This window comes from Aquarana catesbeiana, linkage group LG01 (assembly GCF_042186555.1).
Source record: "Aquarana catesbeiana isolate 2022-GZ linkage group LG01, ASM4218655v1, whole genome shotgun sequence".
Classification (NCBI taxonomy): domain Eukaryota; kingdom Metazoa; phylum Chordata; class Amphibia; order Anura; family Ranidae; genus Aquarana; species Aquarana catesbeiana.
Window position 1 is genome coordinate 142,834,515 of NC_133324.1, and position 22,012 is coordinate 142,856,526.

Sequence of the window (22,012 nt, forward strand, 5' to 3'; positions counted from 1 at the left end):
CCCCTAGGACACACTTAACCCCTACACTGCCACCTAGTGGTTAACCCCTTCACTGCCAGTGTCATTTACACAGGAATCCGTGCATTTTTATAGCACTGATTGCTGTATAAATGACAATGGTCCCAAAAATGTGTCAAAAATGTCCGATGTGTCCGCCATAATGTCGCAGTCATGATAAAAATGGCTGATCGCCGCCATTAAAAAAAAAATATATATATTAATAAAAATGCCATAAAACTATCCCCTATATTGTAAACGCTATAACTTTTGCGCAAACCGATCAATAATAGCTTATTGCGATTTTTTTTACCAAAAATATGTAGAAGAATACGTATCGGCCTAAACTGAGGAAAAAAATAGTTTTTTTATATATTTTTTTCGGGGATATTTATTATAGCAAAAAGTAAAAAATAATGCGTTTTTTCAAAATTGTCGCTCTATTTTTGTTTATAGCGCAAAAAATAAAAACCACAGAGGCGATCAAATACCACCAAAAGAAAGCTCTACTTGTGGGAAAAAAAGGACATCAATTTTGTTTGGGAGCCACGTCGCGCAACCGCGCAATTGTCAGTTAAAGCGACGCAGTGCGGAATCACAAAAAGTGCTCTGGTTAGAAAGGGTGTAAATTCTTCCGGGGCTGAAGTGGTTAAAACAAAAAAGTTGAAAACATGAAAAGTCTAATGAGTCGGAAAAATAAGTTTAGTTGACAGCAATCAAAAAGCTGATGCATATAGTTGCGTTCATTTGTTTTCAGTAAACCCAGGACAATATTTTTTACAGTGTAGAAGTTCAGTTTTTAGATTACATTTGCAATATTTATGCAAACTTGGCTCTTGTAATGCTAGATACTAAGTAAAACATGGGATGACATGCAGACAATTTGCAGCTAGGTATTTTTTAATGAATAATTTAGAAGGTTTCGTAACACTTTATACTTACTCAGAGCTGTGTTTTACATGTTCAGTCATTGGGTCTTCCCCAGGTTGAAATGAATGAATGCAGATACCACATGTGTAGCACTTCACTGCATCTCCTTTTCCTAAAATAATACAGATAGTTCACTTGGATTTATTGTTTTTTTCCACAATTGTTTATGATGTATAAGGTTTACTTGATTTAAATATTTTTTTTCTATTTTCCCTTCTATTAAAATGGAACTTCAAGCATAAAAACTCTGATTTAAATATATTCCTAAATAGCCACAAAGGATATAAATCCACTCTGTGTGCACCAAATGCCTTTGCAAACGAGTTATTACCTTGTAAAATTAGCAGTGACTTCATCACTGTGCTGCCTATAGCTTGCAAAGAGCGCTGAGCTATGGGAGTGACCCAGCAGGTCCTATCTACTACAGGCTGCCTGCAGAAAACTACAAGAGGGGGGCGAAGACAAGACCAGTCACCTTGCACATGGAGAGAGCAGCTGTGATTTGTCTTTATTACAGAAAGCTCCGTCACTGAGGCAATGTTTCATGCTAGTGTAGCGCCTACCACTCACTTCCAGGGGCCTGATGGTGACTCAGAGGCAGGGAGGGCCGACATAACTCCTCAGGGTGGGGATTACTAGGCATGGTGGGTGATGTACAAGATAGAAAGATTGGGCGCCAGTCACTTTTATGCTTGCATAAAGAGAAGTTTATTTCTCACAACAGGAAAAATGTGGGAGAGAGGGGATAGAACACAGGACACTATTAGTCAAAAATAGTAACGATCAGCAGACAGGCAGAACGGCAGACTCGTTAGACAAAAATGGTGAGATAAGGTAGACAACAGTACAGGAAAGGAGCCTTTAAGCTGAACCAGCACATCTGTACTTTGTAGAATAGGCTGTTTCCTCTAGTAACTGAACTCAACTCATGAAAGGTGCAGAAATTCTATGGATGATTCCATCTCAATGCTTTCCCAGGCTCACCATGGGTCTGCAGTCCATGCATGTCACCTCTGGTACTTCATCTCAGGTCTACATCCTTTCCTTCATGCCTCCAAGTAGTGAGCAGGCTCTCCTCTGGGGAATCTTGAACACCTGGATAGGCCTCAAACGGACCTAGCAGCCAGTAGGACTACTGGATAGGCCTCAGGCTTCAGGCCTAGCAGCCAGGAGCTGTTTGACACACATCCATCCAGGCCGCAGCCCCAGGAGGGAAGACCTAGATCACCTGACTTCTTCCAAATAAATACCTTCTCCCAGCATTCATAGCGGCCAATCTAATTGGATGAAAAAGGTATATTTATGCATAACCTGAATGCACTGTAGCTTATCATACTAATGCCAGCGGCGACAGTGCCACCTACTGACAAAAGAGAGGAACCACAGCTAAACAGGATTAGGAGAAAAGCCACTTGACCACTAAACACTACAAATTAGCCAGGCTGGCTACTACCCAGCACAACTAAATTTACCTGGAGCCCTGCTTTGGGACACTAGTGCTACACTAGATTAATTCACCATTTTATAGAAAGATGAAAAGGATATACAGTTTTCCTTTTGCCAGGCTCCCCTTATTACACATCATGGTACTTCACTGCTTTGCAGCATCACTGATTTCCCAGACCACCCTCATATTTCATTAATATTCTTCCTCACAATAAAGTGCAACTACCTAAGGATATCAATAGTTAAAATCCTAGATCAACTTTGCCAGCCTTTATACCTTGGAGGAACTGTTTAAATGAATGTAAGGGCCTCAGGGAACCCCTGCTAAAAACTTATTAGGCTTGGTTCACACTAGCCGACTCCAAAAGTCATGTGATTTTCATTGCAACTTTGGAGTCCGACTTTGATTTGACTTTAAAAGGACTTTTACACTGTGCGGCACTGAAGGAAGTAGTGCAGGAAACTTTTCTGAAGTCGCAGCGACTTCAGTAGCATCAATTGGAACTTCTCTCATAAAGATACATGGCATTATACATGTCCTGCAACTTTGGGTCTCACAAGTCAGATCCTAAGTTGCAGGAGTGTGAACCGAGCCTCATCTATAGTTCATATAGTAGCGTATTTGACACCTAAATTGGATTATTTTTAGCACCTGCCTCCACTACACAAAAACTTTCAGGATTAATCATTAAATTGAACAAATATTCATAATATCCACAAAAGAAATACAGACAGTGAAAGTTGTGGTATCCCTTTACAGCAGTAGTCAGTGGAAAAATTGCCCATTATATTGGTGGTTAGTATAAAAGTGTGCTTCTACATTGGATATCACAGAAAAAAAATCCCTTTACAATAGTGGTCAGTAGTACGGATGAGCCAAACACCCCCCTGTTCGGTTCGTACCAGAACTTGCGAACAGGCAAAAAATTTGTTCGAACGCGCGAACACCGTTAAAGTCTATGGGACACGAACATGAATAATCAAAAGTGCTAATTTTAAAGGCTTATATGCAAGTTATTGTCATAAAAAGTGTTTGGGGACCTGGGTCCTGCCCCAGGGGAAATGGATCAATGCAAAAAAAAAGTTTTAAAAACGGCCGTTTTTTCGGCAGCAGTGATTTTAATAATGCTTAAAGTGAAACAATAAAAGTGTAATATTCCTTTAAATTTCATACCTGGGGGGTGTCTATAGTATGCCTGTAAGGGGGCGCATGTTTCCCGTGTTTAGAACAGTCTGACAGCAAAATGACATTTCAAAGGAAAAAAAGTAATTTAAAACTACTCGCGGCTATTAATGAATTGCCGGTCCGACAATACACATAAAAGTTCATTGATAAAAACGGCATGGGAATTCCCCACAGGGGAACCCCGAACCAAAATTAAAAAAAAAAAAATGACATGGAGGGTCCCCCTAAATTTCATACCAGGCCCTCCAGGTCTGATATGGATATTAAGGGGAACCCCGGCCAAAATTTAGAAAAAAGTATGGCGTGGGATCCCCCTCAAAATATATACCAGAACCTTCAGGTCTGGCATGGATTTTAAGGGGAACCCCGCGCCAAAATAAAAAAAAAATGGCGTGGGGTCCCCCCAAAAATCCATACCAGACCCTTATCCGAGCACGCAACCTGGCAGGCCGCAGGAAAAGAGGGGGGATGAGAGAGCGCCCCCCCTCCTGAACCATACCAGGCCACATGCCCTCAACATTGGGAGGGTGCTTTGGGGTAGCCCCCAAAACACCTTGTCCCCATGTTGATGAGGACAAGGGCCTCATCCCTACAACCCTTGCCCGGTGGTTGTGGGGGGTCTGTGGGCGGGGGGCTTATCGGAATCTGGAAGCCCCCTTTAACAAGGTGACCCCCAGATCCCGGCCCCCCCCGTGCGAAATGGTAAGGGGGTACAAAAGTACCCATACCATTTCACAAAAAAACTGTCAAAAATGTTAAAAATGACAAGAGACAGTTTTTGACAATTCCTTTATTTAAATGCTTCTTCTTTCTTCTATCTTCTATCTTCTATCTTCCTTCGGTTTCTTCCTCCATCTTCTTCTTCTTCTGGTTCTTCCTCCGGTGTTCTCATCCGGCATCTTCCTCCGTGGCGTCTTCGTCCCTTCTTCTGACGTCAGAGGGGAGCGGGGTCACCCGTCACAGGGAATGCCACAGGGAAGTCCCCGTCAAGTCCCTGTGCGTCAGAGGGGGGCGGAGTCCCCGGGTGGCCCCGCCCCCATTATTTAAGAACCGTTAGAAGAGGAGAAGCGTCACACAGTGGGAGCCTCCCTCTATGCCATCATGGATGCGGAGCAGCCCGAGAAGAAGAAGGGAAAAAGACGCCGTGGAGGAAGATGCCGGACAAGAACACCGGAGGAAGAACCAGAAGAACCAGAAGAACCAGAAGAAGAAGATGGAGGAAGAAACCAAAGGAAGATAGAAGATAGAAGATAGAAGAAAGAAGATAGAAGATAGAAGAAGCATTTAAATAAAGGAATTGTCAAAAACTGTCTCTTGTCATTTTTAACATTTTTGACAGTTTTTTTGTGAAATGGTAGGGGTACTTTTGTACCCCCTTACCATTTCACACAGGGGGAGGGCCAGGATCTGGGGGTCCCCTTGTTAAAGGGGGCTTTCAGATTCCAATAAACCCCCCCGCCTGCAGACCCCCACAACCACCGGGCAAGGGTTGTGGGGATGAGGCCCTTGTCCCTATCAACATGGGGACAAGGTGTTTTGGGGGGCTACCCCAAAGCACCCTCCCAATGTTGAGGGCATGTGGCCTGGTACGGTTCAGGAGAAGGGGGGTGCTCTCTCACCCCCCTCTTTTCCTGCGGCCTGCCAGGTTGCGTGCTCGGATAAGGGTCTGGTATGGATTTTTGGGGGGACCCCACGCCATTTTTTAAAAAAATTTTGGCGCAAGGTTCCCGTTAAAATCCATACCAGACCTGAAGGGTCTGGTATAGATTTTGAGGGGGACCCCACGCCATTTTTTTAAAATTTTGCCCGGGGTTCCCCTTAATATCCATACCAGACCTGAAGGACCTGGTATGGAATTTACGGGGACCCCCCACGTCATTTTTTTTTTTTAATTTTGGTTTGGGGTTTCCCTGTGGGGAATTTCCATGCCGTTTTTATCAATGAACTTTTATGTGTATTGTCGGACCGGCAATGCATTAATAGCCGCGAGTAGTTTTAAATAACTTTTTTTCCTTTGAAATGTCATTTTGCTGTCAGACTGTTCTAAACACGGGAAACATGCGCCCCTTTACAGGCATACTATAGACACCCCCCTGGTACGAAATTTACAGGAATATTACACTTTTATTGTTTCACTTTAAGCATTATTAAAATCACTGCTCCCAAAAAAACTGCAGTTTTTAAAACTTTTTTTGCATTGATCCATGTCCCCTGGGGCAGGACCCAGGTCCCCAAACACTTTTTATGACAATACCATGCATATAAGCCTTTAAATTATCACTTTTGATTTCTCCCATAGACTTTTAAAGGGTGTTTTGTGGCTTTCGAATTTGCCGCGAACACCCCAAATTGTTCGCTGTTCGGCGAACTGGCGAACAGCCGATGTTCGAGTCGAACATAAGTTCGACTCGAACGCGAAGCTCATCCCTAGTCAGTAGGATAGGTGCTCCCTTACATTGGTGGTTAGTGGGAGAGATAACTATGGTGGTAAGTAGAAGGTATGCCTTATTATCCTGCTCAAGGAACCCCTAGCAACCACTGCAGGATCCCCAGGGTTCCAGAGAACCCTGGATCAGAAAGACTTTCGCCATTAAGCTATTGGATGGCAACCTTTGCTGGTAACTTTAATGCAGCAATTGTATAGAAATACTTCTTAGTCTTTATTATGCATTCATTAGGCATGACCTAAGGATCAGCCGACCCAAGAGTGAGTGAATTTTAGGTGGTATTGTCAGGGCTGGGCTCAGCCCTTCCTTCTCTGAGCTGGCCACTCAGCTGTCGGCTAATTGCCAGCTCCTATCTCTCCACAGTGACTCACCTGTTGATATATCCTGCTCGTCAGTCCTGCCTACTTAAGCCATCCAGCCCAGATGATCTCTACCTTTGCCTTGGTCAACATCACAGAGACTATCTCCTGCGTTCCTGTTAAAGACTTGCTTGGCTGACATTCCTTCTGGCTCCAGATCCTGCTTGCTGTTCCACTATGCTGATCCCTGGCTTCTCGACTTTCTGGCTTGTCTGACTATCCGTTCCAGTTACCGAACTTTGGCTATGTTATGACTACGTTTGTTCTATTTACTTTTACTATTAAACAAGTGTGATTTAACTGTACTTCTGTCTTGGTCTGAGTCATGGTTTCTGACAGGTATCTGATGGACTTTTACCCAATAGCTTCTTTGATTTTTTGGGAATGCCACCAATAAGATCTCCCTAAGAAAATGAGGTGTTCCCACTCCTGATATACTGTATATGACAGAAAACAAACACAAAATGTAAAATTTGTGCTGTCTGTGTCCCATTTGGAGGAATTACCTTCACTTTCAGTAGACACACAGGGAAGTAAAAGGAAATCTCTCCAAAATAAAGAATATCCCTTCTTGACGGCTGTCACAGAACAAGCGTACACATTCAAATATTTTCCCCTTTATTCATGTTCTGGTAGCAACTCAAAATGTTGGATTTCACCTCACTTTCTGTCCATGTGACAATGATCACCAGAGCAGACAAGCAATGTGAATCTCTGAGAGAAATAAAGCCTAAAAGGAGTTCTTACCTCTACCCAAAATGACAAAAAATAAAGTTTTGGCTTTGGGATCACTTTAAGTTAAATTAGTTCCCCAAAAAAGCAAGCAAAATGTTTGTAGGAACAGGTAATATACTGTGAAATATATGCGGTCTGGCTTTGAAAAATAGCAGAAAAAAAGAGTTCTTTATCAACGTTTCCACAATAGTTTAGGAGGGCAGAGAGCTCCTGCTTTAGAAGGTGTGCAATATTGTGCCCACTAAAGACGAGTGAGACCAAGGCTCCATGCACAGCGTGCGTATGGCCCCGGCACATGGGGCTCTGCATTATGGGCATTTGTCCCTGGTTGCATACTGCCCTAAACAGAAGTACCACTAGATGCACCACCCAGGCCTGTCCAGCCACAGCAGCTGTCAGACTCTCATAGAATTTGACAGGATGCCAGCAGCAGGGCCAGAGAACACATTTGTGCCCTCCACCTATGGCTAAACGCTGGAGCCCCATGCACCGGGGCTAAACGCCCAGTGAGCATGGAGCTTAACACATGAACTAACAAAAGAAGAAAAAAAAATGGCACTCAAAAATCAGCTTTACCTGTATAGAAAAATCCCCATCTGGCAAGTGAAGCAGGATCTACATTGGCATTTGCAGGCCACTTTTTAAACGACTCCAGACGAACATTCTCATTTTCAAAGACATTCAGGTTGGCAGCACCTGGGAAACAAATTTTTACTGATGTGATATGCGCAGTATGCGTTTAGAGATGTATGACCCAAACTCAGGAATTCTATGTTCAGGGCACACATCCCTGAATGCATATGGACTTGAACGTATTTCAGCCTATCATTGATTTTGACAGAACTATTGATAGCAGGCTGTATGCTACACCTGTGCCTCCTGGGTGCTGGAATACACCTGTTTTTTACACTATACGAGCAAAGGCGATCGGGTGCATGAGCCCTAAACAGTAGCAGGCAGAAGTAGTTAATACCCTGGGCTTAAGAAAAACCTGGGGAACACAGAAAAAAAAAAAACAAATGCAAAGGTTGGCTACAGCCTAGCTGTAAAAATAAATAAAAAAAACCTAACAAGGAATACACCAGCTTAGGAAAGTGTCCCTACAAGTGAATCTTCTTTAATAGTGACTGATATTCACATATTATGGTGCAACAAAAAATATTCTTCTGCTGAAACAGTGGCATTGCAATATGTTACCAACCACTGTTAACACTTTGCAATTTTTATTGAAACCAGAGATATATTTAACCACTTGGCCCCTGGAAAATTTGCCCCCCATCGTGACCAGGCCATTTTTTGCGATACGGCACTGAGTTATTTAACTGAGAATTGCAATGCTTTACACAAATAAAAATTATCTCCTTTTTTCCCACAAATAGAGCTTTCTTTTGGTGGTATTTGATCACCTCAGTGTTTTTTATGTTTTGAGCTATAAATAATAATCTATTGGGCGGCATCCACTGATCTGCATCTGCTGTGTAAAATCACAGCAGAGCCAGATCGCTGTCGATGTGCGCCCACACTCCCTACCCGGAAATCCCAGATCACATACTAGGTATGTGATCTGGCGCAGGAAAGCTGCTGTATATGTAAGTTATACGGTCGGCAAGCGGTTAAAATACCTCCAAGACACACAGTCTTTGTATGTAACTATGAATATATGTTGTAATTTAATATCAAGTGCCTTGAAAAAGTATTCATACCCCTTAACATTTTCCACATTTTGTCATGTTACAACCAAAAACATAAACGTACTTTATTGGGATTTTATGTGATAGACAAAAACAAAGTGGCACATAATTTTGAAGTGGAGGGAAAATGATAAATGGTTTTCAATTTTTTTTTACAAATAAATATGTGAAAAGTGTGGCGTGCATTTGTATTCAGTCCCCCTGAGTCAATACTTTGTAGAACCACCTTTCACTGCAGTTACAGTTGCAGGTCTTTTTGGGGATGTCACTACCAGCTTTGCACATCTAGAGAGTGACATTTTTGCCCATTCTTCTTTGCAAAATAGCTCAAGCTCTGTCAGATTGGATGGAGAGCATCTGTGAACAGCAAATGTCAAGTCTTGCCACAGATTCTCAATTGGATTTAGGTCTGGACTTTGACTGGGCCATTCTAACACATGAATATGCTTTGATATAAACCATTCCATTGTAGCTCTGGCTGTATGTTTAGGGTCCTTGTCCTGCTAGAAGGTGAACCTCCACCCTAATCTCAAGTCTTTTGCACACTCTAACAGGTTTTCTTCTAAGATTGCCCTGTATTTGGCTCCAACCATCTTCCCATCAACTCTGACCAGCTTCCCTGTCCCTGCTGAAGAAAAGCATCCCCACAACATGATGCTACCACCACCATGTTTCCAAGTGGGGATGGGGTGTTCAGGGTAATGTGCAGTGTTAGTTTTCCGACACACATATCGTTTTGCTTTTAGGCCAAAAAAGTTTGCTGTGTCCCCCACATGGCTTCTTGCAAACTGCAAACAGGACTTCCTATGGCTTTCTTTCAACAATGGCTTTCCTCTTGCCACTCTTCCATAAAGGCCAGATTTGTGGAGTGCACTACTAATAGTTGTCCTGTAGACAAATTCTCCCACCTAAGCTGTGGATCTCTGCAGCTACTCCAGAGTTACCATGGGCCTCTTGGCTGCTTCTCTGATTAATGCTCTGTCAATGCCTGTCAGTTTAGATGGACGGCCATGTCTTGGTAGGTTTGCAGTTGTGCCACACTGTTTCCATTTTCCGATGATGGATTGCACAGAGCTCCGTGAGATGTTCAAAGTTTGGGGTATTTTTTTTATAACCTAACCCTGCTTTAAACTTCTCTACAACTTTATCCCGTGCCTGTCTGGGGTGTTCCTTGGCCTTCATGATGCTGTTTGTTCACAAAGGTTCTCTAACAAACCTCTGAGGGCTTCTCAGAACAGCTGTGTTTATACTGAGATTAAATTATACACAGGTGGATTCTATTTACTAATTAGTTAACTTCTGAAGGCAATTGGTTTCACTAGATTTCATTTAGGCTATCAGAGTAAAGGGGGCTGAATACAAATGTACATCACACTTTTCAAATATTTATTTGAAAACCATTTATCATTTTCCTTCTACTTCACAATTATGTGCCACTTTGTGTTGGTCTATCACATACAATCCCAATAAAATACATTTCCGTTTTTGGTTGTAACATGACAAAATGTGGAAAATTTAAAGGGGTATGAATACTTTTTCAAGGCACTATATATATTAGAAATCAGCCAGTGCAGAATATTGGCAATTCTGAAGGAAGAATGGCCAATAATTTTATGTATCAGTTGTGCCAACTTTATTGTGTAAAAACACACAGGTCTGCAGCCAATGTGTTGACACATTTTATAACAGCCCCTTGGCTGCAAGGTCCCCTTTGGTGGCACCTTTAAAAAAAAAATCAACTCAGATTGATTCTATGGCCCCAAATGAAATGCTGGCCTTTAGAGCTGTACTCTACAGAGCAATGCAATCATCATGGACAGCACAAGCACATATCCCCGGTAGTTCACTGCTGATTCTCCACTAATCACCAGTTAATATGCAGTGCTCTGCCCTAGGCTCAATAAATGTAGTTTTTGGCTCTGCTAAACCCAGTGGAGCAGCATTGTATTTTTCAGGTTTGGTCAGGTCTATCCCTAAACCTGAAGGTAATTGCTCTTGCTTGCCTCTGGAAGAAGCTTCCAGAAATATAACAGGAGGAGAGATCTCTGGGCTATGAACATTTATCTGACCTCAGCCAATCCCTGGGAGAAGGCGCCAAGAAGGTGGCTGGGGAGAAGATAAATGTTTGGGAAGGCTTGTTTAGAGCTGTCTTGTCCTGGGGCCTCTGGCCTGGGAGGAAGCCTATGTTACTGTAGTGCTGTTGGTGCTAGACCTGGAGAAACCTGGGTTGAAAGGCATTTGCTGGAGGTTACTACCTTAGAAAGCTGGCCTGGAGAAGGACGCCTTTTCACTGAAGAGCTCCAGATGTGCCCTTGCCTTGAGGGTTGCATGCCAAGGGTAGCTACAAGAACTGTGACTGCTTTTTCACAGTCTCAGGCAGACTGGCTGTCCCTTCTACCTCCAGCAATACTTAAAGTGGGGTTCCACCCAAAAAAACAAAAATACCTGAAAAATTGTAAAAAACAAAAACAAAAAAACATTTCAATATTTTTTTTTTTTTACTTACCTCTAAATGCCTGTTGCTAGGTGGTCCCTCGTACTCTGCCTCTTCCTTTGCCTGGGCTGGTGACATCACTTCCCCCCAGGCACAGGAAGGGCTTGGCTCTGCTCCCTCCCTCCTGTCAATCATCTGGGACCCATTACAGGTCCCAGGTGATTGAGCGGCCAATCACGGCGCACGGCGCCGCTCGCGCATGCGCAGTGGGTGCCCGGCTGTGAAGCCACAGCCAGGCGTCCACAGTTAAAATGCCGGCGCCGAGGAGTGGAGGGGGGGACGAGCGGGGCTTCGATCCCCCGCATCGCTGGACCCAGGGACAGGTAAGTGTCCAATTAAAAGTCAGCAGCTGCAGTATTTGTAGCTTCTGACTTTTAATTTTTTTTTTTTTTAATGGAGCCCCTGGGTGAAACTCCTCTTTAATGACTGCTGCCGAAGGATTTTTGCTGGCAAATCTGTCCTCCTGTATCTGCTTTTTTTTTTAATATATCTTGCACCCTCGCCCCTCTCTTCTGTTCAAGTACTACAAAAAAAAATAAAAAAACTAGACTGAACCTGTGTTTGTCGGTGTGATCTGGAACTGGTATCTTGGCCTAGCAGCCTCTGGACGGGTAAGGGAGAGCTGGGCCAGCGGCCCCTTTGGGGGGGGGGGGGGTAGCACTACAAATACATATAAAAATTCCCTATAAAAACAGTCTGTTTAAAATGTATACAGTGACTTACATGGTTGGATGGGCAGAGTCCAATCAATGTTATTGTAAATAAAATCTTTCCCCTGTAATAAAAAACAAATGGTTTGAACCACACCAATTAACTAGTAAGGCAAGTTCTATAATTCACTTTACAGACAAAAAAAGTGTATACAATATATTTACTAAACTGCAAACATAAAATCACAGCCCTTAAAGTGTTACTAAACAGAATATGGAAATTATTTTAGTAAATATAAACTGCTTAATACATTTTCTCATCAGCAGTATATAGCAGACTTCTATCAGTGTCTGGTTAAAGCTTGTAGGAGAAGTTTTCATTCTCTTTTGACTGTCCTATGAGGCTACATGATCTCTGTCTCTCTGTCTGGACAGTGTTGATTGGCCCTCTGCTGATCACATGCACCCATCCAAAAAATAAAAATAAAATACACACCAAACTGAGCATGTGCAGAGTGCCTCCAGCAGATGGATTGTGGAGGAAGGGGAGGATCAGAGAAGACAGGATTAAACAGTCTTTTTACACAATGCGGAGGATTAACCCCTGAGGTTCCACAGTGAATATAACAAGCATGCTTTACTACATATACAGACTGATTTTACTGTTGTGGGTTTAGTAACACTTTTCAATGGTTAGTTCACATTTACAATAAAACTGTCTATGCGGGTAACTGGTGCCTGTAGATAAAAACAACCCGTCCAGCTTTCACTAAAGTTGGATAATGCTCTTGCTATAGGTGTAGGCCATTTCTGTACCTTCTGAAGCCTGACTGAAGAAGTCCCAGAGATGGCATCATCCCATTCTGCCTTGTTGCTAAGACATTTCTAAGATACTCCCAGCCATTACTGCTTATCCCCACCATCACAGGAGCAATCTCTCTATCCCCCGCACATGTGTGGTTCACTATCTCCTCCATCTCAGAATCGCTGAGCCAGAGGCCTAATTAAAATGTTCAGGCCCCCCCCCCCGGTGCAAGAAACCATGAAGGGCCCCCCTTACTCATCCCATGGCACTTTCCATCAGTCCCAGGGCACTTCCCTCTGAACCCAAGACCCTTCACACTGGTCTTGGGGCCCTTTATTATAGTCCTGCAGTGGGACCCTTTCACATGTTCTGCGGCTGGCCCCCTTCCTGCTATCTTAGGGCCCCCCTACAGTGGCAGATTGCCAGGGCCCAGTCACAAGTGTGACTTTTGCGACCCTGGTAGTCACACCACTGACCTTACTATTACTAGGGGGGCATTTTGGCGGATGTAAGGGGGCACTCTGTTAGATGTGATCAGGAACTCTGAGGCACTAAGGGGGCACTCTAAAGGCCTTAAGAGGGCACTCAGGAAGATGTAAGGGGGCTATCTGGAACAAATAAGGTGGCACTCTGGAGGTACTAAAATGGTACCATCAGAGTGCCCCCTTACATCCTCTTCCAGAGTGCTCCCTTAATGCCTCCAGAGTGCCCCCTTAGTGCCTTTAGAGTGCCCCCTTAGTGCCTCCAGAGTTCCCCCCCAAGTGCCCGTTACAGTGCAATGTAGAACTACTATGTTAGTACCCTTTACATCCTCCAGAGTGCCCCTTTCAATCCTCCAGAGCTCAAAAAGACAATCTGGAATTTGTGCTGTCAGTAATGTTAGTGGCTATAGGCACTAGTCACCTTCTTTTCCCAGTTTCATTGTGGGCTTTGGCTTTGAGGGAGGCAAGCAAGTGGAAAGATTGAGTACAGCGGACCGCCCGCAACTCGCAAGAGGCTGGGCTGGTGGTAAAAACATTTTTTTAAAAATGTCCTTGAAGGTGACTTGGAGCATGGCATGTGCAGGTCTGAATTCAGCCGATTAGTGTACTGCTGAGCTCGGTCTCTACTCATTCGGTATGGAGTGTATAATCCACACCTCACTGCCTGACCTAAGGCCAAGCCCTGCAGTTCTCTAATCATCTGCTTCAGGAACTGTGCATGAGCAGTTTAAAGCCGCTGACACAGACATTTTTACAGGTACCTTACTCCTGTCTACAGACAGGAGAAAAGTGCCTATTAACGCTGCCCCAGACACACGGCCGTCTCAGGCCTCCCCTCACAGTAGCGGAACGTCAGGGCCCAGTCACAAGTGCTACCTTTGCAACTCTGGTAGTTCCACCACTGCACTGAGCTCAGAGCTTCTGTGACAGGGGGGAGAGACGGCATGCAAGAGGCTTTGATCCAGCTGGGAGTATCTTAGCAAGGAACGGGATGATGCCATCTCTGGGAATATTTTGATCAGGGTTTGGGAGGTACGTAAATAGCCTACACCAATAGCGGGGCAATTTTTAACTTTGGTCAAGCTGCACAGCTTGTTTTTATCTATAGGCCCCCCTTACCTGCCTAGGCAGTTTTATAGTTAAAGTGAACTAACCCTTTTGCAGCCTTTCCTCTATTCATCACTACGAAAGAAGTCTCATTTGACAGCAATAACTCTATTGTACACCGGTGCAAGGATCTACAGTCATATTAGAGTTCAAGATATGACTCATAAACCAAAATCATATTTACTTACTCGAAGTCCTTCAAATCCACTGTAGGAATCAATGTATTCTGTAATTTCTTTGTGAGTTTTCATTCTTTGTAGAAAATCACACCTGAGACAGTCACCAAAATATAATGTAAGTACAAATATATTCTTCCAGCTTTGTACTGACAAAACCAAACTTCATCTCTCCTAGAAAATATATATTGTATATGCGATGGGATTGTTTATTATGTATGTATATTTATACTATAATATATATATATATATATATATATATATATATATATATATATATATACACACACACACACACACACACAAACACACAGTATCTCACATTGGGGGCGCGGTGGGTCCTCACACCGCTCGTAACAAAGCTGCTGACTCGCCACAATAGTCTCCATCACTGACTCCTCCTACGCGTTGCGTCACCCGACACGTGACTTTTTCAAGGTATACTTTATTAGAGTTTGATTGGAAGGTGTATTAGTGGCACACTATTCCCTTTATTATTTTAGGTGTCTGAACAATCGGAAGGTTTATTTATATAGATTCTATTTGTTTGGAAGGTTAATATTAGCGCAACACATTATTTCACTATACTGTGTTTATTATATTACAGCTTACCAATTCTTAGATGTGATGGTTTGTGTTAGTTTCCTTTTTTAGGCTTTCTTTCTTCTATTTTCATCTGGTAATCCAGCCAGCAAGTCTGTTGTTTTTCACAGCACAAACTCTCCAGCAGAATGTATCAGTTTACATGGATGAGACAAACCACTTTTTGCGATACAGCACTGTGTCGCTTTAACTGACAATTGCGCAGTCATGCGACGTTGCACCCTAACAAAATTGACATCCTTTTTTCCCACAAATAGAGCTTTCTTTTGGTGATATTTGAACACCTCTGCGTTTTTTTGTTTTTTTTTGCGCTATAAACAAAAAAACAGCGACAATTTTGAAAAAAAGCAATATTTTTTACTTTTTGCAATAAAACATATCCCCAAAAAATATATAAAAAAAAACAAATTTCTTTCTCAGTTTAGGCCGATATGTATTCTTATACATATTTTTGGTAAACAAAAAAAAAATCACAATAAGCGTATATTGATTGGTTTGCGCAAAAGTTATAGCGTCCACCAAATAGGAGATAGATTTATGGCATTTTTATTATTATTTTTTTTTTATTAGTAATGGCGACGATCTGCGATTTTTATTGTGACTGTGACATTATGGCGAACACATCGGACATTTTTTACACTATTTTGGGACCATTGTCATTTATACAGCGATCAGTGCTATAAAAATGCACTGATTACTGTGTAAATGACACTGGCAGGGAAGGGGGTTAAACACTAGGGGGCAATCAAGGGGTTAAGTGTGTCCTAGGGAGTGATTCTAACCGTAGGGGTGATTGTCTCACTAGAACATGACAGAGATCACTGCTCCCGAAGACAGGGAGCAGTAGATCTCTGTCATGTCACTAGGCAGAACAGGGAAATGCCTTGTTTACATAGGCATCTCCCTGTTCTGCTGCTCCGTGACACGATCGCGGGCCCCCGGTGGACATCGAGTCCGTGGGACCAGCGGGCACGCTCATGGAGTCGGTGGCGCAGGTGCCCACAATGCCACGATTTAAAGGGGACATACCTGTGCGCCCATTTTCCCAGCCGTGCCATTGTACCGACGTATATCGTCGTGAGCTGGTCGGCAAGGGGTTAAAGTGAAAGTAAAGTTGATTTGTAAACAAATGGCTGACAGGCAGGGTATTTATGACAGAAGAGACCCTGTTGGTCTCTTTTGCCATAAATGCATCCTTCTGCCTGTCAGCTGACATGTTCACTGAGCCACGCATGTGCAACTCAGTGAACATTTATGGCTCAATCTGTGGTGATGTGAATCAGGTGCGCATGAGTTACGTCATCGCAGCCCAGCCTGGCCTGAAGGCACAGAAACTGAAAGGAAGACTGGCAAAGATGGAAGCGGACGGATTGATCGCACTGCAAAGCTAGGGGACACCATATGACAGGTACAGTAAGTCTACCATATTGTACTAATATGCTGTGCACACTAGCACATTATGTCATAACCCACCTGGGGGGCCCAAAAAAAATTATTTTATAGCAGACTTTACTTCCGCTTTAACACTGACAGGGATGACTAAAATGATCAGCTTTTATTTATTCATTCAAAACCTTTATCCCAGAAGGAAGAAAGTACTGTTTGCTGTAACTGATTATAAAGGATGAGTTGGAGTTTGGCTTCAATTTGTTAGTGGTTCTAAATCTACTACCTTTAAAACCCCCAATGACAGTGCTGCTGTCTGCTGTGCTTCCTGTTCTCATTCCTCCAGAGTTGTATCTCACTAATACAGGATGTGTGTTACTGGCCAGATCACCAGGTGAAAACAGAGGGGGAAAAGCCAAAATAAAGAAAACTGATGCAGCCATCACATCTAATGACTGGTAAACTGATATATATTACATTTTTGGTTTTGGGTTTAATACCGTTTTAAAGAAGAACTAAAAAGCCAAACTTTTTTTTGTAAATTATTTTTTTTCTATATGAAAATTACATTGCATAAATAGATGAGGTACATAGTTACATAGTACAACTGCAACAAGCAATCATATTTTTTTTTCTAAACGTACCCATGTATCTTTATATCCATAGGCATAAAAGTGGGAATAAATAATGAGAATAATGTGGATGAGAAAAAAGATGAAAAAATTAGATAACAGGTGTTGTCATATACTGTATATAGAATGACCAGAAAGGGAATAGAAAAGTTGGAAAAGATAGGGAAAATAGGAAGGTAAGTGGAGAAAGGGAGAGTATTATAGATGAAGAACAGTTACAAATTCAACTGCCTGTCTAATAATTCTGATTAAATAACAATAGTACTGCATTTTTAGAAAATGTTTGTGTCAACGATATAACAGATCTCTGAGATTTTGGATAGCCATTGTTAAATGGGATTGGGTGACTTCTATCTCCAGAGTAATGGAACACACACTCTGGAAGCATTTACCAGGTGAATCAATAAAGACTGGCCTGGCCAATGCACCTGCACTTTTTCGTTTTTACTTATTTATTTTCTCTCCAAGCATGTCACCTGCATTGCAAGTGTTTTCCTTCTTCACTCTGCAGCAATGAGAACGGAGCATCCTCTCACCCTCTACTTCCCACTGCTTATCACCAGAGGTATTCTGTGGAGAGGCTGAGGGAGCCCTATTCTACAAATTCTCCTATACTAGCTGCCCGTTGTTCACACTGCTAGTAGCTTTATTGCTAGTAGTATTGGTTTCCCCGATATGAGGAGGGCTGCATCGGCTGAGCATTCTGACAGAGGTTATTCTTGCCATTATTGGTCTGCTGTACTCTTTGTTTTTGGTGGATTTCTGATCACTGGAAGAGATTGTTTTAGGGACTGAATAACTGTAGGCAGGACATTAAAGTGGATGTAAACCCTCACATTTACCCAGTGAAGTGAACGGCCTCAGATGATACACAAATCTCTCTACATAAGTTTTACATGTTAATCTGCTGTCTTCAGCTTTATATATGCTTTAGAAAGTTCAGACCATGATAAAGATTTTTCTGTTCCTGCTACGAATTGAGTGTGAAGTCTGGGCATACAGCCAATACAGATGATTAGAGGAAAGGCACCCCCTCCCCTCCACATGCAGGCAGAGACAGGCAGAGACTTGCATAGCTGTCTTGTGACATGGAAAGTTCTCTCCCAATCTATTTATAACAACCTCCCCGACACAAAATTGAGCCTGGTTTTATCTTAGTTGATGGAGAACTTGGCAGAAGTTATCATGCTGATAACAGAAGAACGGAGCAGGAGAAAGTCACAGGACTTAGTGTTTTGAAAATAGATAAGAAAACACTGCACATATACAGTATCTTACAAAAGTGAGTACACCCCTCAAATTTTTGTAAATATTTTATTATATCTTTTTATGTGACAGCACTGAAGAAATGACACTTTGCTACAATGTAAAGTAGTGAGTGTACAGCTTGTATAACAGTGTAAATTTGCTGTCCCCTCAAAATAACTCAACACACAGCCATTAATGTCTAAACTGCTGGCAACAAAAGTGAGTACACCCCTAAGTAAAAATGTCCAAATTGCCCCCAAATAGCTATTTTCCCTCCCCAGTGCCATGTGACTCGTTAGTGTTACAAGGTCTCAGGTGTGAATGGGGAGCAGGTGTGTTAAATTTGGTGTTATCGCTCTCACTCTCTCATACTGGTCACTGGAAGTTCAACATGGCACCTCATGGCAAAGAACTGTCTGAGGATCTGAAAAAAAGAATTGTTGCTCTACATAAAGATGGCCTAGGCTATAAGAAGATTGCCAAGACTCTGAAACCGAGCTGCAGCACGGACCATACAGTGGTTTAACAGGACAGGTTCCACTCAGAACGGGCCTCGCCATGGTTGACCAAAGAAGTTGCGTGCACGTGCTCAGCGTCATATCCAGAGGTTGTCTTTGGGAAATAAACGTATGAGTGCTGCCAGCATTACTGCAGAGGTTGAAGGGGTAGGGGGGTCAGCCTGTCAGTGCTTAGACCATATGCCACACACTGCATCAAATTGGTCTGCATGGCTGTCATCCCAGAAGGAAGCCTCTTCTAAAGATGATATACAAGAAAGCCCGCAAACAGTTTGCTGAAGACAAGCAGACTAAGGACATGGATTACTGGAACCATGTCCTGTGGTCTGATGAGACCAAGATAAACTTATTTGGTTCAGATGGTGTCAAGCGTGTGTGGCATCAACCAGGTGAGGAATACAAAGACAAGTGTGTCTTGCCTACAATCAAGCATGGTGGTGGGAGTGTCATGGTCTGGGGCTGCATGAGTGCTGCTGGCACTGGGGAGCTACAGTTCATTGAGGAAACCATGAATGCCAACATGTACTGTGACATACTGAAGCAGAGCATGTTTCTCCTCCATTCGGGGACTGGGCCACAGGACAGTATTCCAACATGATAACGAGCCCAAACACACCTCCAAGACGACCACTGCCTTACTAAAGAAGCTGAGGTGATGGACTGGCCAAGCATGTCTAAAGGACCTAAACCCTATTGAGCATGTGTGGGGCATCCTCAAATAGAAGGTGGTGGAGTGCAAGGTCTCTAACATCCACCAGCTCCGTGATGGCGTCATGAAGGAGTGGAAGAGGATTCCAGTGGCAACCTGTGAAGCTCTGGTGGACTCCATGCCAAGAGGGTTAAGGCAGTGCTGGAAAATAATGGTGGCCACATAAAATATTGACACTTTGGGCCCAATATGGACATTTTCACTTAGGGGTGTACTCATTTTTGTTGCCAGTGGCTTAGACATGAAAGTCTGTGTGTTGAGTTATTTTGAGGGGACAGCAAATTTACACTATTATACAAGCTGTACACTCACCACTTTACATCGTAGCAAAGTGTCATTTCTTCAGTGTTGTCATATGAAAAGATATAATAAAATATTTACAAAAATGTGAGGGGTGTACTCACTTTTGTGAGATACTGTATGTGCTCAGTTCAAATTTCATGAATCAGGTTTACATCCACGTTAACCGCCTCCCACCCAGCCTATTGTAGGAAAACTTCCAAGGCGAGAGCACTGTTGTTCTCGAAGAACGTCATAAACTGTCATGAAATGCACAAATGCTTCTTAAAGGGCCCTAACAATAGCTGGAAGAAGAATATTATAAAGGACTGCCCCTCCCATAAAGCATCCAGCAAGCATCCTCTGTTCCCTTCTCCAATCTCCTTCATTTCTATGGACAGTGCCTACCCAATCAGTTTAGGCCTAGCATAGCCACACTGGCATTATAGTCCCAGCAATTTGTTAGCTCAAGATTCATTGCTGCTTATTGTTGTACTTCAGGTGGACTAATTTTGATATAGAACAAATATTGGGTAATAGGAATTATTTGCCAACCTTCATTGTGTTTACTTGTTTTTACACTCAACCTGGTGTGTCAAAGGGGCTGAGCCAAACACAAACGGAAAACTATTGTGTACTTTCTACAGTACAGGTGTCATATTTTTCAAATTCATTTGTTATATACAGATTTGTATGTATTCTTTTTAGGGCCATCTGAGTCAGATAAAATTAATTCAGTAACAGTGTAATGTTCACTTTCTATATTGTGCCCAAATATGGTATAGACTTCCAATAGTGATGTATTTTCTATAATTTGCATGAGGTCATATGTATTAGTTTCACAGTTCACTGTCTTCTGAATCAACTTGTGCTGCTGTCCGTAGCTGACCCTGTTGCAGTTGAGTCTCTGCAGGACCAGTTTGCTGCTTCTCACCCATTGTGGATTCCTGTTCATCTCTTCCTGTTCAAAGGATTGCTATTACCCTGGAAATCAATGGAAGAACATATTTGGCCCAAATGTTTAGGGGTTCATTTTTTGGTTTGTGTTTGTGGAAAACTGTGCAATTTTTTTTTTCTCCCCCTCCCCACTCTGTGCTTCAGAATTTTCATTAAAGGGCTTTAGGGCAGGCATGCATTGCGTCTTCAGACTCCCAGCCTCGCACAAGACTCACTTACTGTCTTAGGCATGCCCTCTGCACAGTCAATCACAGTTGCTGTGTCCTTTGTGGTGCATTTAACTTCCACAGAGCCAGTTTTATTTGGATGAGAAAGAGCACATCATTTCCATTTGCACACTGAAGGAAATTCTATGTAGCGGACAGTACACTGTAAGTTGTGTTAGCAGCTGAACAAACAGGTCGTTCGACCGTTTGTTCGGCCCTCCGAACTGACCACAATGCATTGTGGCGCTGAACAGTGCATTGCAAGCCCTGATTGGCTGAAGCAGTGAAAGCTTCAGCCAATCAGGACACAGAGCACTGTCAGAGTCATGATTGAACACTGTCATCATGGCTTTATCCAATCATGGCTCATTCCCGCCCCACAGTATAAAAGTATTTTTTCAATGGCAGCCATTTTCAGTGTGATTTTGGCGTGGAGAGAGATAGAGCAGGGCTCTGTTCAGTGCTATTAGTTAGTTAGTGTGCTATACTGTGCTATTTTGCTTCAATTGTCAGTGTAGAATATTGGCTTAGTGTCAGTCTAGGGATAGTGTGAGTGTAGTGAGGTGGACCATCATTCAGCTTTGCATAGTGTGCAGCTAGAGTAGGGACAGCTCAGATAGTTTCACTGTAGTGTAGTGAGACCGTGTCATTCATATATACATTAGTGTATAGCTATTAGATTGTAAACTCTTCTGAGCAGGGTCCTCTTAATCCTCTTGTATTTTATTGTATTGTAACTGTCTTGTCTCCTTTTATATTGTAAAGCGATGCGTAAACTGTTGGCGTTATATAAATCCTGTATAATAATAATTTAGCTAGAGTAGGGACAGTTTAGATAGTGTCAGTGTAGTGACGGTTGAACACTGTCTATTTGATTGTGTTACTGGCAGTTTAACGCCATTTACTTCTGTGTACGTTACTGCAAGTTTAACGCTATATAGTTGTGTGTGTTACTCCAAGTTTAACACC

At 42.7% G+C, this 22,012-nt stretch overlaps 1 protein-coding gene across 6 annotated transcripts in view; it reads right to left on the reverse strand.

The window, feature by feature from the left end:
* LOC141135138 (baculoviral IAP repeat-containing protein 1e-like) overlaps positions 1–22,012 on the reverse strand; it is a 116,087-nt gene that overhangs the window by 56,536 nt on the left and 37,539 nt on the right. For all 6 annotated transcript variants that reach the window (XM_073624406.1, XM_073624409.1, XM_073624407.1 and 3 more), the window contains 4 exons: positions 14,518–14,599; positions 12,009–12,060; positions 7,677–7,796; positions 940–1,039 (listed from right to left, as the gene is read on the reverse strand). In XM_073624406.1, the coding sequence (XP_073480507.1) occupies positions 940–1,039; positions 7,677–7,796; positions 12,009–12,060; positions 14,518–14,599 (354 nt within the window). The remainder of the gene's footprint in view (positions 1–939; positions 1,040–7,676; positions 7,797–12,008; positions 12,061–14,517; positions 14,600–22,012) is intronic.